At 48.1% G+C, this 14,239-nt stretch overlaps 1 protein-coding gene across 1 annotated transcript; it reads right to left on the reverse strand.

Moving 5' to 3' along the window:
* Positions 1 to 318: 318 nt before the first annotated feature.
* Positions 319 to 12,231, reverse strand: LOC104911537 (DENN domain-containing protein 2A-like). The gene is made up of 7 exons (XM_010712897.3): positions 12,010 to 12,231; positions 7,442 to 7,619; positions 7,045 to 7,086; positions 5,592 to 5,709; positions 4,798 to 5,037; positions 3,800 to 3,886; positions 319 to 1,009 (listed from the first exon to the last, which is right to left on the reverse strand). Exons 1-7 carry the CDS (start codon positions 12,120 to 12,122, stop codon positions 978 to 980), a joined length of 810 nt encoding a protein of 269 aa, XP_010711199.1. The 5' UTR covers positions 12,123 to 12,231; the 3' UTR covers positions 319 to 977.
* Positions 12,232 to 14,239: the final 2,008 nt, after the last annotated feature.

Genomic DNA, 14,239 nt, shown 5'->3' on the forward strand with positions numbered 1-14,239 from the left:
AGGTGAGTGAGCAGCAGCAGCTGGCTCCCTAGGGGAGCTGACATCCTCATTTTGTCTCAGCAGCTTACCCAGTGTTAGAATGCTTTCTAATGCCACCAGAGGAGAACCTGCCTGGCCTGACGGGGGTCTTCACAGCCAGACCCCACAGCTGAGATCATCCTCAGGCTCCCTAGGCACGCAGCTTGGGTGAGGGTACAAGGTCATCAGGTTCCAGAGCATGCACGCATGGCCAAGCCAAGGGCTCAGCCACTAGATGTCTCCTCCAGCCCATACAGGCAGGTGGCAGACACACCACAAACACACCCCTGGGGCTGCACACCTTTTAAACCACTCACTTTTAATTATGCTGCGTAAGGAAAAGCCTCTCCTCGTGCCAGGACCCGATGCAGCCAGCCTGGTAGCTGGCAGGCTGATCATATCCTCAGTAGGTTTAGTGGTTACCCCTCACCCTCAGAAGCTCCTCCTCATCAGTCCACCTCATCCCTGCAGTTCTCAGCATCTTTGCTCTGCAGAGACATGTCCACACAACTCCATTCCTCCCATCCTCAGTGCTCAAGCTCTGCCAGCTCAGTCCTGTGGCAGTCCCACCGCCATCCTGCAGCACCAGGCGGGGAGGAGGCAGGGTGAGAGGCATTGGTTAATATTTGTTCCAACCCCAATATAAATAGAAAAATACAGCAAAACAAAGAACTGACTAGCTAAGGGATCCGATCTGCTGGGCTGTCTGCAACGTGCTAATGCAGAGTTCAGAGTGCTTGGTCCAGTGCATAGTACTGTCGATATCCAGAGACCTGTCCCAGCAGCTCCACTGCTGTCGCATCGTCCTGTGTGAGTGCGTCCTGGCCGCAGCTTGGGCAGCTTGCCCAAGGCTGTGGGCCCTTAGGAGCAGGTCAAATAGGAATGGTGGATACATCTGATTTGTTGATGTTAAATGGTAAAGCCATTCTCTTCTGTGAAATGAGGATGTGCTTCGCTCTTTACTTTTTGTGGAGGAATTTCATTTTGCTGCCTGAATAGATGGAGAAAGGAAAAAGGGTTTCCCACAGTGACAAGCAAAATAAGTGTCACTCCCCACTACTGTCCCAGCAAACCTGTACAGAGAAACGCTGCGGCTGCCAGCCCCAGGTACTTACCTACAGCCCCGCACCCTGCAAAGCTGGAAGCAGGTACCTGCAGCAGAGGGCACAGCCCTGACCATGACCTGGGAGCAGCACTGCAGCCTGGGGCCCTGCAGGCCTCCAAGCACACCACCCAGACCCCATTTGTCCAGCAGATTTGGAAGGCGAAGGTATTACTGACTCACTTAGCTAAATCACATGCTTAAGAGGCAGGGCCACCAGTCTCACAGACAATGCTTAAATGGTCACGAAACACTCGAGGTCTGGGGATCAGCTCTCTTAGCCATGGTATTCAACCAAGAACTTCTAATCTTGGTCTGGAGCCCTCATTATTAGAGCTCCTCTACAATGCAAAATGGATTCAAGCAAGAAGAAGATGCACAAGCAGTGGAAACAGGGACAGGTACTGCGGTAACAGTATAAGGAAGATGCTAGGCTGTGCAGGGATCGGGTCAGGAAAGCCGTTGCCCAGCTTGAACTACACTTGGCAAGGGACACCAAGAACAAGAAAGATACCTACAAATACCTCAACCAGAAAAGGAAGTCTAGGAGGGCATACTCCTCCTAATGAGTGACACAGGCAAGCTGGTAGCAACAGCCAAGGAGAAGGGTGAAGTACTTAACTTCTTTTGCCTTGGTCTTCTCTGATAATTGCTTGTTACACAGCCCTTAAATGTTTGGTTTGGTAGGAAAGGATTCAAGAAGCAACATTCCTCCCACTGTAAGAAAAGATCAGGTTCATGACCACCAGAGGAACCTGAACATCCACAAGTCTATGCATCACGATGAGATGCATCCCAGGGTCCTGAGGGAATTGGCTGCTGTAGTTGCTAAGCCATTATCAATGATATTTGAAAAGTTGTGGCAATCAGGTGAAGTCCCTAGTGACTGGAATAAAGGCAACACTGCACCCATTTTTAAAGAGGGTAAAAAAGATGACCCTGGGAACCACCAACCTGTCAGTCTCATTTCTGTGTCAGGAAAGATCATGGAGGAGATCCTCATGGAAGCTATGCTAAAGCACATGGAAGGCAGGGAGGTGATGTGGGAGAATTAGTGTGGCTTCACCAAAGGCAAATCCTAAAACCTAGTGGCCTTCTATGATAGTATCACTGCATCAGTGGACAAGGGAAAAGTCACCAATGTCATCTATCTGCACTTCAGTAAGACCTGAAGCAGTACCCCACAGCATCTTCTCTCCAAATTGGAAAGATATGGATTTGATCGGTGTACTGTTTGATGTAGGAAGAAATGGCTGCAGGATTGAGTGCAAGGAGTGGTGGTCCACTACACAATGTCTGGATGGAGATTAGTGATGACTGGAGTCCCCCTGGGATCGGTACTGGGACTGATACTCTTTAATATCTTCATCAGTGATACTGACAGTGGGGTCAAGTGCACCCTCAGCAAGTTTGCTGATGAGACCAAGCTGTGAGATGCGGTCAACACACCAAAGGGATGAGATGCCATCTAGAGGGACCTAGGCAGGCTTGAGCACTGAACTCAGGTGAACCTCATGAAGTTCAACAATTCCAAATACAAGAACTTGCACTTGGGTCAAGGTAACATCCAATACCAATACAAGCCGGGGGATGAAAGGATTAAGCACAGCCCTGCCAAAAAAGATCTGGGGGTACTGGTGGATGGCAAGCTGAACATGAGCTGGCAATGTGCCTTCACAGCCAAGAAAGTCAACCATATCCTGGGCTGTGTCAAAAGAAGTGCGGCGAGTAGGGCAAGGGAGGCAATCCTGCTCCTCTTCTCTGCACAAGTGAGATCTCACCTGGAGTACTGAGTCCAGATGTGGAGTCCTCAGTACAGGAGAGACATGGACCTGTTGGAGGGTGTCCAGAGGAGGACCAGAAAAATGATCCAAGGAATGGAATACCACCCCTGTGAGGACAGACTGGGAGATCTGGGACTTTCAGCCTGGAGAAGAGAAGCAACGAGTTGACCTGAGAGCGGCCTTTCAGTATCTAAAGGGAAGCTACAGGAAGGAAGGGAAAGACTCTTTAGCAGGGTCTATGGTGACAGAACAAGGGGAAATGGCTTCAAGATTAAAGAGTGGAGATTTAGGTTGGATATAAGGAAAAAGTTTTTTACAGCGAGGATTGAGAGGCACTGGAATGGGTTGTCCGAAGATGTAGTTGATGCCTTGTCCCTGGAGACTTTCAAAGTGAGGCTGGATCAGGCCCTGAGCCACCTGATCTAGCTGTAGGTGTCCCTGTTCATTGCAGGGAAGTTGGACCAGACGGCCATTAAAGATCCCTTCCAACTCTAAGGATTTTATGATTCTATGATTCAGCCTTAGGATGCTCCTGGGCAATTCCCACCACTGACCCTCCACAGAAAACCTGAAGTCTATGGAGATTGTGTTGCTCATCCCAGCAGAAACTGTGTCTACCTCTCCTGAGTCACTGTTTACTCAGTTTCCACCTCACATCCACCTGTATCCTTTAGGACACACATAGCTCGAGCCTACATTTTGATTTCTCCCTAGCCTCCAGGCTGGAGGCAGACCAACAGCACGTCAAAAGCTGGGATACGTGGCTGGGCACTAATCACTTCAGGACTCAGTTGTAAACAGAGCCCTGCTACCCGTCAGCAGCTTCTTTACTGCCAAATCACAAGGCAACAAGAATAAGCTCTGTGAGAAGCCAGTGGTCTTGCTGGTTCCTTACCAAGTCCTTTCAGGAACCGATTGACTCCACTCTGCTCCCCACTGGGAAGTGTTTCCAGGTACTCCTGAGCCCGTACCTCAAACAGACCTGTAGGAAAAAGGAAGTCAACAACTTTTACTTTGCTATCCTATAAATAAAAGAGAGTGCATCTGAAAACATACTCTCCTAACTAACCAAAACACTTGTACAAAGGAACAATGTACCCAGCCTCCCCAGCTCACTGAGTGCACACATAGGACAGGAGCTCTGGTCCTTGGCTGTAGGACTCCCAGCACATAAGCCCTCCCCACCACTGTAAGGCTGACTGATTTTTCTGTCTTACAAAGGAGAGACAAAACCTCCATTTACTTTGCTACAAACAGAGCCTGCACCAGCACTTAAAGAATCATGGAATCATAGAATGGTTTGGGTTGGAAGGGACCTTTAAGATCATGTAGTTCCAACTTCCCTGCTATAGGGAGGGACAGATCCCTCTAGACCAGGCTGCTCAAAGCCCTACCCAGCCTGGCCTTGAATCCTTCCATGGAGGTGGCACTCAAAACCTCACTGGGCAACCTGTTCCAGTATCTCACCATCCTCATAGTAAAAATTTTCTTTCTCATATCTAGTCTAAATCTATCCTCTTCCAGTTTACAGCCATTTCCCTCGTCCTGTTGCTACATGCCCTTATAAGAAGTCCCTCCCCAGCTTTCCTGTAGGCTCCCTTCAGGTACTGGAAGGCCACTATAAGGTCCCCCCCAAGAGCATTCTCTTCTTCACACTGAAGAGCCCCAGCTCTCTCACCCTACCCTCATTGGAGAGGTGCTCCAGCCCTCTAATCAACTTCTTGGCCCACCTCTGGACCCACTCTAACAGCTTTCCCACCACCTAAACTGGCACTGCCCCTGCACAAGCACTGCAGCCTCAGCCCATGCTGCTGGAGCTGGTAGCATCTCCTGCCCCTCCTGCGACTGACAGCAGAGGTTCCAGGAATGCAGAGCCCTGGCAGAGCCCCTTACCTCTGACTCCCTGCTTCCGCAGCTCCCGTTCCTGGATGAAGCCCCCAAACATCTGAGTCTCCATGAAGACCTCCAGGAAGCGCCGGAGGCTCTTGGAAGAGACGGACTTGCGGAAAGCCTCACGCTGCAGAGTCCGCTCCTCTCGCTCGTTGGGGGTCAGGAAGAGGGAGTAGTGGCCCACGATCTCCACAAAGAAACGGACAAAGGCCTCGGATACCACCTCGTTCAAAGGGCTGGTCTCTGAGGAGAGTAGCAAGAGGCAGCAGTGAAGACAACACCATAAGGACGTGCTAGGAAAAAATGTGTTCTCTGTTACTCATTACAAAGCCATACCAGCCTTGGGTACAAACAGACTGGGTTGCTATTAGCTTGGAAGTCACCCAGCTTTGTCTCAGCTCCTTCTCACTAGGATATGCCCTCAATGCCCCCCAAACAGCTGCCTCAGCCCTGTGCTGTGTGTGCAGACCATTCATTGGAGGAGTCTGCATCCTTCATGTGGTCAGCAGTAGAGAGCCTGTGTAATCCTCACCAGGAAGGATGAGTGATGTTCCCTGAAGCCACACGAAAAGGAAGGACAAAGCCAGGAAGGGGATAAGCACTGTTTATCTTTGCACAATGATAAATGTTTTCAGTGAGATGGAACATTTAATAAAGCTTCAAGCAACATCCTGACCTACCTCTAATTTCTGTGGAGCTAAACTCAGTATGAACGCAGCTCTCCTCTAAGAAGTGAATGAAGTGAACAAAAAGAGCAGGGAGAGAAGTGGTTTGACCTGAACAGCGCTGTGCCTTACCCTGCTTGCCATTCACAGAGCCCTCCTCTTTGTCGCTTGCCAGCTCGTTCCTCTGCTCCAAAATGTGCTCCAAGGCGACCTGCAGCTTTCGGGGCAGGATGGAGTCCTCATCCTCCATCTGCAAAACAGAAACAGCCACCTCGTGAGGGCCTGAGGCCAGGACACGGCCGGCTCCTGGGTCACGTCCTATCTAGTTCCTGACACGGCAGGGGGAGCACTAAAAGCAAACGGTGTGGAGAAGGAAAGGGAGAAACTCATGATACACTGGGCACTTTCCAAGCACCTTCCTGTCAAAACGTGAAGAAGCAGGAGAGGAGGGTCTCTCTGCCCAAATACTGCTCTAGCCTGTGAGAATTCAGATGTCCAACCCCGGAGGCTACCCGGCAGGGCTCATCCATCTGCCTGTGAGCCCTCCCAGCACCGTGAAGAAGGCTGAGCTGAACAATGCTGGCGTGCAGCCAGGCAGGCGCAGCCACACTCTCCTGACTGTGCTCAGACACCGATCACGTTACGGAGGCTCAACAATTCCCGCAGAGCAACCGAAGCCAGGAACTGCCCGTGTGTGTGAGCTTTCACCAGCTCCTGCTGACACAATGCGACTCAGCTTATGTTTCTCAAGAAGAGGTGTGAGCTGGAGCATTTGACCCCACATCTGCTGCCAGCTGAAGGGATGCAAACGCAGTTCCTGCAGCTCAGGGAGCTGGTGAGCCAACGCTGCACTGAAGGGGTGGTCTTCGCCCACGTGCTGCTTCCTGCAGCAGGAGGTGCTCTCCTCCCATTCCACTGAGGCACAGGTTAGACCTACGCAGCCAGTGATTCTCAGCCATTTGAGGAAGAGCTCAAGGTCAAAGGTAGTTTCTAGGGCCAGGAGCATGTTCTGTTGTCTGTCCTCTCCTCTTAAATACCCATCTCCACTCCATGACAAAGAGAAGCAAAAATCAGCAGGCAATCTTGCCCATGCAGCTAGATCCCTATTTACCGGCTTCCGACTTGTGACTCACCCAGTACAAGGACTGGAGCAAGAAATCACAGACTCCTGGAGCAAGAATGATACAAATAAATAATCAGGTGATAATTTTGCATCTCTGCTCAGCCAGGGTCTGTGAGAAACAGACTGGGAAAGCCATGGCCTTCTGGGAGCCTCAAGTACTGAGTTGACGCTTTTCAGCTCTGCCCTCAGGATGACAGAGAAGGATCTGCAGTGCTCAAGTGCCATCCTTCCCTCTTTAAAAAGAGAGAGAGAGAAAGCACAGTGATTCGGTTCTCAGCATCTGTGGTTTGGAACTGTGCTGAGGACACAGCAATCACTGTAACACTTCTAACCACAAATCCCATCCTGCTTTTTGTGGGAAGTAAGCATTCAGCCAGACAGGCAGGTCAGCAAATCCAATCAAGGTAAGGTGTGATGGAGAAATGAAACAGAAGATGGAAGATGTGAAATAGTTCCACTCACCTGTCTCAGAAACCGGTTATTCACAAGGTCAACAACAAGGACCTAAGAATGAGAGAGAAAGAATGAAAGTGGTAAATCACTATTTCCGTCATCAGAGTTTATCTTGATCTACAACTGGTCTAGAGGAAACACTTGAGCCCTGGCCCTGCTCCTCCTAACCACTGCAGCAGCTGGAGGGAGCACCCAGGGTGAGCCAAGAGAAGCCCTTGTGGCTTTCTAGCAGCTTCCCCACTAACCACAGAGCAGCATGGACAAAAGAGCCTGCCATCCCAGCCCCGTCCAGCACTCCTCCCTCCTCAGCTCTGCCATTTAAAAAAAAATCATACACGCTCAGCAGCCTTTCTAGGCCAGAAGACAGCTGAGCCTGCTGGAAGAAACATTGTTAAGCATGGCTCACCTCCTCCACCGGGAGCTCCTTCAGGCGGGGCAGCGAGCTGGAGAGCAGGCCGATGAGGAACGGGGTGGGCGAGCACACAATGTCGATCATGGAAGGCGGCAGCACAGGGATGTAGGTGTGCTGCCAGGTGAAGGGGTACAGGAGTGCCACTGTAGCATGGCAGCACTTGGAGAGGGTGCTGGAAGACAAAGCACAACCCAGAACAACAGCACATCAGTCAGGAGGTGGGTGGCACCCACTGGCAATGAGGGCTCTTTCAGTCGTTCTCTGAGCGAGCTCCATAATTTACTAAGCACATTCCCAGATTTCTGTTCCCAATTTTCAACTTCAGGTGCAATGACCTGTGACAGGAGCCCAAGTTAGGAAGGACAATTGTGCCCCATGCACACATGACAAGAGACACACCCCACTGAACATCTGCCCTTGCCCCTCCAGAGTCTTGATAGGAAATACCCCACAGATGTGGGGTCTTCTGTGCCACTGCCCTTCATTTGAGAAATGAGTTTGTTCTCCCACAGCATGCCTCTGCAACTGTTGCCACGTTTGAATACACAGGGGCTGCACTGTCCAGAACAGGATGCTCCAGCCTGCCCCTCAGCTTGCACAGTGCACCTGCTTTGCCTTTGGGCAACCCTCTACACGCCAATGGCATGCTTTCCTACCTCTCCTAGGCACACTGACAGTTCTCAGTGCCGAGCTGGATTGAAAGAGGAAGGAGGACACGGAGGTTTGCAGCCAGCAGAGCCCGCCAAGATTGCTCAGAATCACAGCAAACAGGAAAGTGAAACCCAAGGAGGGGAGCACATGGCTAGGCTCCATGCAGTGCTGCATGTGGCTCATGGAACTGTAATATGCCTTCTTCCTCCTTCAAACCCTCACAGCAGCCCTGCTTTAAATGCCTCCGTGGTCAACTCCCAGGAAGGCCTGGCCAGAAGCCCCAGTGACTCCCCAGCAGCTGACTGCAGGGACACACAGAGCTGCCTGCAGGGCACCGGTGACCCACCTGCCCTTGCTCTGGGAGCACTTGCACGCATTGAGGGAGGAGGAAGGCTCACCACTGTAAATGATGTAACTAACATAATCTTGTTTTACTAGCATCCAGGCCCTGAAGGCTGAAGGAGGGCAGAAGGCTGGTGCAGCCTAGAGGAACCATGTGGCTGGGAAACGCCAGCAGCTGGTTTGCATTAAACTCCACGGGGGAACTCACATCAAGCAACCTGGATCTGGCAGTTTTTTGCTGACTTGAAATGAGAGGGAAGGGGGGAGATGGGTGTGGGCTTGCTCCTCTTGCTCCAGTGAAGTCTGGTGACTGCAAATCCCTGCCCAGCAATGCTAACACGAGCTGAGTGCAGTGCTGTGGCTGCAGCTGGCTGGCTTTCAGCAGATACATTCAGTTCAGCAGAACATGATTATGATTGCTGGGACATCAGCAGAATGCAGGCAGTAAACATCATTAACCACATGACGCTTTTCAGAGATAAGTAAATCCCAGATGAGGGGCTGGAATGTGCCTCACATGGGAATTGGACTGCAGCAGGTAAGGAGAGGGTGCCTGGGAGGGACCCCTGGGATGTGTGTGCTGAGGACATCTCTTTGCAAGATAGACACCACTTTCTCTCTGCTCACAGAGTTTTGTCTTAAGTGGTACTCTATAAAAACAAAGGACAACCCTTCAAAATTGGTGTCACAGACCAGTATCTCTAAGCCTTTGAAGAGGAACATCAAAGCCAGTTTCCCATCCTTGCTCAGGAAGCTGTCAGAGCATCCTTTTCCCTTCCCAGTGTAACAACCAAACACACACAAAAAAAACCTAAATTAAAGCCAACCCAAACCAACACCCACAGAAAAAATGTGGGACCAATATCAGAGCAGATTGCTTTTCTCGTAGCTTTCATGCATGCTGTACCTGAAAGGAACGGCAGCAAAAGTAGACATTCCATCTTAGGAGTGCACCCAAGATTAATGACACTCTTTAAAGACTGTCTTCTTCAAGGTGGTGCTATATGTACACCCCAGTGGAAGTGTTACAAGTTTCACCTTGTCACAAACCCTTGATCTTGAAGACACATTTGATTCACCTGCCTACAAGGCACTTAACAGCACATAAACAATGAGAGAGCCTTTGTTCCAGACAGCTCCAGGGAAGAACAGTGTGCAGCTGAGATATGTGATTATTGATGGCACAATGAGATACTATGGCCTGCTGTCTCCCAGTGTATTTATGGTGGCTTGCTCTTCCCCCAGCCCTGCTCTCAAGTTCCAGATTACACATGGTACGTGAGAGCTTAAGTGGGAGGAAAGATGGCTGAGGTCCAGTTAGAGAAAGTCACAGAGCTGTGTAAGTTGTATGTGACGTGCTGTGGGAAGCAAAACAGATCACTTCCCCTTCCAACTTTCCATCTGTGGTTGCCTCCTCTCCTCCAGGATAAACCCTACTTCACTCTCTCTGAAACGCTTCTCAGCACAGAAGGAATTGCCACTGCAGAGGACTGTTGGGGTTGAGGTCTGTGAGCCTCCCTTGGAGGCAGAGCAGTTCAGACGCGGGCACAGAGCGGTACCACTGAAGCATCTCTTCTGCATGTGATTCAGCCAGATGACCTCTGCGAGAAGTCTCAGGGAGCTGCAGCTTGCCAGGAGCCCAGCACCCCCTTGGACCTTCAGAATAACTCAAATCTAAGCTCTTTCTTCCTCCTACATAAGATATTTGAGAAAGCACTAACTGATTGTCAAGTCATGCCAAGATTGCTGATCCACGCAAGAGAATTCAGTCTGATAAATTCCTTTTATGCCATCTGTGTGTGTTTTCCAGCCATCAGCAATAGCCGAGACTGAACCACACCACAGTCACAACATGGCACATACCTGTCTGTGTAGAAAGTGAATAAGGCCACTGAAGTTCTGGGCACCATTCAAGAGGCTGGATGCCTCTTTTTGTGCCATGTGCTTGTCTCTCAACTCAACCGTGACAGTTCAACACACTCAAGGCACTATTTAAATCAGTAAGCTCTCAGCTTCTTCTCCCAGTGCTCTTACACCAAATGGGTAGGCAATGCCTTAGAGTAGCTACAGTGCCGCTCCTAAAACCCCCACCAAAAATCCTGAAATCCCAGCACATACACATTACAACCATCACAAGGGCTGCTGCCATTTGAATAGTACTGATCCAGGGTGATGTGTTGGGCTTGGAGCGCTCCAGGTGCCACCAGAAGTTAAAAGGTCTATCAGTGTGATAGCAGGGTGGTCTGGGGGGTGGGTGCCATGCACTAATTTCAGGCTGCAGAAGTTCACTAAGAGTTGTTCAAAATGGGGAACAGACTCTATTTTTAAGGCCTCTGGTTTCAACAGCAAATCCTTAAAATACCACCAAACTCCAGAAGTGTTCTAAAGAACACTGTCAAGACCGTTCACAGGTTGTCAGATCATGGCTGAGCTGTACTTCTGGTGCTCCTTGCACAGGAGCTTGCAGGAGACAATGACTGAGTTATTGCTTGTACAGCAGCTAAAGAATGTCAAAGGACACAAGTACACAAAGAAAAACGTCATACTCTCTCCCTACAGGGCTGATTTGGATATTGACTGACATTCAGATATTCCCTGGCTGAGCGCTTCCTTGATCAGACCAAAGATACCACAGCAACTTGTTTGCTTACACAACAAGCCCTTCCACCACACAGCATCCTACACAGAAGTGCATTTGCAAAAGCAAACACAGCTGCTGCTTTTCTCAGTAGCCACCTTGTATGGAGGTGGTCAATATGGAACCTGAACAAAACAGCTGCAACCATGCAGAAACTCTTCTTCCTCTCCTGGGGAAACTTGCTCCAAGACTAGGTTAACTTGCTCTAAAAAGACACTGACAACATGAAACAGCTTCTAAAGGAGAATGTTAGCTGATCAGCTTGATAGAATGATAGAACATCCCAAGCCGGAAGGGACCCATAAGGAACATCGAGTCCAATTCCTGGCTCTATAAAGTAACAGCCAAAAAGTTCTGATTCTGTACTGCACATGGAAGCAAATGATTTGATTATTTTCTTCCCAAATTGCAGACTGAATACAAGTTTTTCAGCTTCGAAAGCAAGGATATCTGCTAAAAAGTCCAGCCAGCTGATCTTTCCTTGGGTTTGGCATACTTAACAGACTTCTGAAAAGTGCTATTGAATCAGTCAGCCTTTTGGAGCTTAATGCCAATAAGCCCTTTGGTCCCTGCACCAGCCAAACTGCTGGAAATAGGCTGGCATTTTGTGATTTAACACGGCTCAATTACCTTATTTTTATTTCTTTATAAGCTTTGCTACAGTAGGATTTACTTTACAAACACCTTTGGATTTCTGACGCTGCGTAACATCTGGATTTACTTATGTCGGATCACAGAACTGGTTCACAACTGGGTTTAAGAGACCCAGGAGCTTCCAAACCTCGCATCGTGACTTGGAGAAACCCACCAGGGCGATGCTGGGTCCCACTATGGGTGGGGATGGCCACCATCTCCCAGAGATTAATTAATAAGAGAGGTTAATGCACACAAAGAAGCAAGCAGAAAGGGTCTCTGAAGAGAGTGCTATTACCTGACATGGAGATGTCCTCCTTGGGCTTCTGCTTCTCCCCAACTACAACACAAAACCAAGAAATCCAGGAGGCTGTGCTGACAGGCACAGATCAGACCACTTTTGAAGCCCATGGAAAGTGCTGCTTTTAATCTTTTCTTGGGATGACCACATTTAAAGTGTCTACTCTACTTCAAATCTGCCTTTGATAACAATGGCCACTTTGTGTTGTTGACACAGCTGTGGTTTCTGGCAGGGGCGGATGCAATTGCTCGAGTTGCTCAGATCCACAACAGGCTTTTGAGGAGATCTGGAAAAAGGATGCCTTGATTTGAAGCCCGTGTACATTCTCCAATTTACAAAGTCCTCTGAATCTAGCACATCTCCCTCGGGCACTGAAAGCCGCCCAGCTCCAGCACCTTGGAACACTGGCCTATTTTTGTTTGGAAGACGCCCTTTGAAATGCTGCCCTTTGATGCCTCAAGCACGAGTGCAAATGAAGGCAGGGAAAGCTACAGAGACCAAGGTTTTAACAGTCACTTTTCCTGGGTTGCAAGGGAATGTATACTCCAGTCTCTATAGCAACAGAGAAAAAAAACAACTAATATACCAAATTCTTTCCTTTTCCGCTGCCAAGCATTGGACTGACAGGTCTTTAAAAAACACTCAACGTTCATTCTTAAGATGGAAAAGACAAGGTATTTCACTTGCTGTACACTTGTTAGATGCATTTTTTTGGCTCAGCTTGAAAACATTTCACAGTTCACACAGTATTTGGCAAAAGACCTTTCAGCTCTCTTTCCCAGAGACTGATTCGATAGCAATTAAGAGAAACAAATACATTGCACGCATTATTTTCCCCATCGCTCACACTCATACATACCTTACAGCCACGTACAGATAGTTATTGATAGTGCCTACATGAAGAACTGCAAATTACATTTATCACGCATCTTTCGCCATGTCACCTGCACTCTCCCCGCTGATCCATCTCAGCTGGATTACTTCTAGCATTCCAAACCCCTGAACAGTTTCGAGCAGCTGCTTTTATCGTTGTTTTTTTTTTTTCCTTCCCTTAAGCTATTGCCAAAAAATGTTTCTTTTCTTCCCCCTGAAATTAGCATTTTCACCCTTAAAGTAAATACAATTTAGTAATCATTGAGTTCAATGTGTTCCTGTCCCAGGAAAAGCACCATTTGGACAGAAGACCTCGTATCGACAGAACTATTAACATTCAGAACATGGAATTTCCACCAACAAATACAACAGATTGTTGACCTCTCAGTTACGAAAGACTCTCCACCCCTGCGTACTCAAGCCATTGGCTGGATTAAAAACACAACAGTTTACTTCATTTTCTGGGTTATTTCCTTTGTTTTCTGTTTTTCAAGCCTTCGCAGTCCTTTGGGGTTATTTTCAAGGTTTTCTTCACAACAATAATCAAAGAGAATTCTTGTTTTATGAAAGGAAAATAAAAATTATGACCATCCCCAAATTGCTTTATGTTAGGAGCAAGGTCTTCTCAAACACATCACTTACTAAAAGCCTTGCAGACAGCAATCAATATTTGGGCCTACCATACCCAAGATCTTTAAAATATGACTTTTTTTTTTTTCCCCACAGAAGACTGCAGTTTGTGTTATATTTGGAAACTTCTAGAAAGTATGATCCCAATGCTTTCTCCTGTTCTTTTTTACAGGCCTGGGAAGCTTGATTCATTACTAAAGATCCTGTACATACTGACAGAAGATAGAGGAAAAAGCCAAATCCATAGAAGTGAATGAAAGAAATCGCATACCATAGATTGCTCAGAATACCGTATGCTGTCAGAAAAGCATTCAGTACAAAGAGATCTGATGACTGAAAGTTCATTTTAAAGTGATGATTTAAAATGCAAAAAACCACCAAAATGTCAAATGCTATGCACCCTACCATACAGTCTTAGCATCCTGTCTCTCACAGAGATCACAATGTTATCTGTGTCCTTAATAGATTTTCCCAGAATGTAAAATTTTCCTATAGTGAAGGAGAAAAACCTCAGAAAACAAAGCCTGTCATCATAAATTATAACATAAATCATATACACTCTGTAGAAATATACAGTGGGTAAATTCTGTTTCAAACGCAAACCTGAATGCTCTGATATCTTATGAGGCTTAAATACCCAGAACACTAAACATCTATGCATACAATATATCAGTGATCATAAAAAACTAAATTCCACCCCCCCCTCAGCCCAAGACGGCTGCCA

This window comes from Meleagris gallopavo, chromosome 1, assembly GCF_000146605.3.
Source record: "Meleagris gallopavo isolate NT-WF06-2002-E0010 breed Aviagen turkey brand Nicholas breeding stock chromosome 1, Turkey_5.1, whole genome shotgun sequence".
Lineage (NCBI taxonomy): Eukaryota > Metazoa > Chordata > Aves > Galliformes > Phasianidae > Meleagris > Meleagris gallopavo.

Excerpts from the sequence above, each read along its gene's own strand:
- LOC104911537 (XM_010712897.3), bottom strand. The coding sequence starts at position 12,122 with ATGGGCTTCAAAAGTGGTCTGATCTGTGCCTGTCAGCACAGCCTCCTG. Across the intron at positions 7,620-12,009 it reads GGAGGACATCTCCATGTCAG|CACCCTCTCCAAGTGCTGCC; the intron begins GTAATAGCACTC and ends TTTGTCTTCCAG. Across the intron at positions 7,087-7,441 it reads AGGAGCTCCCGGTGGAGGAG|GTCCTTGTTGTTGACCTTGT; the intron begins GTGAGCCATGCT and ends TCTCATTCTTAG.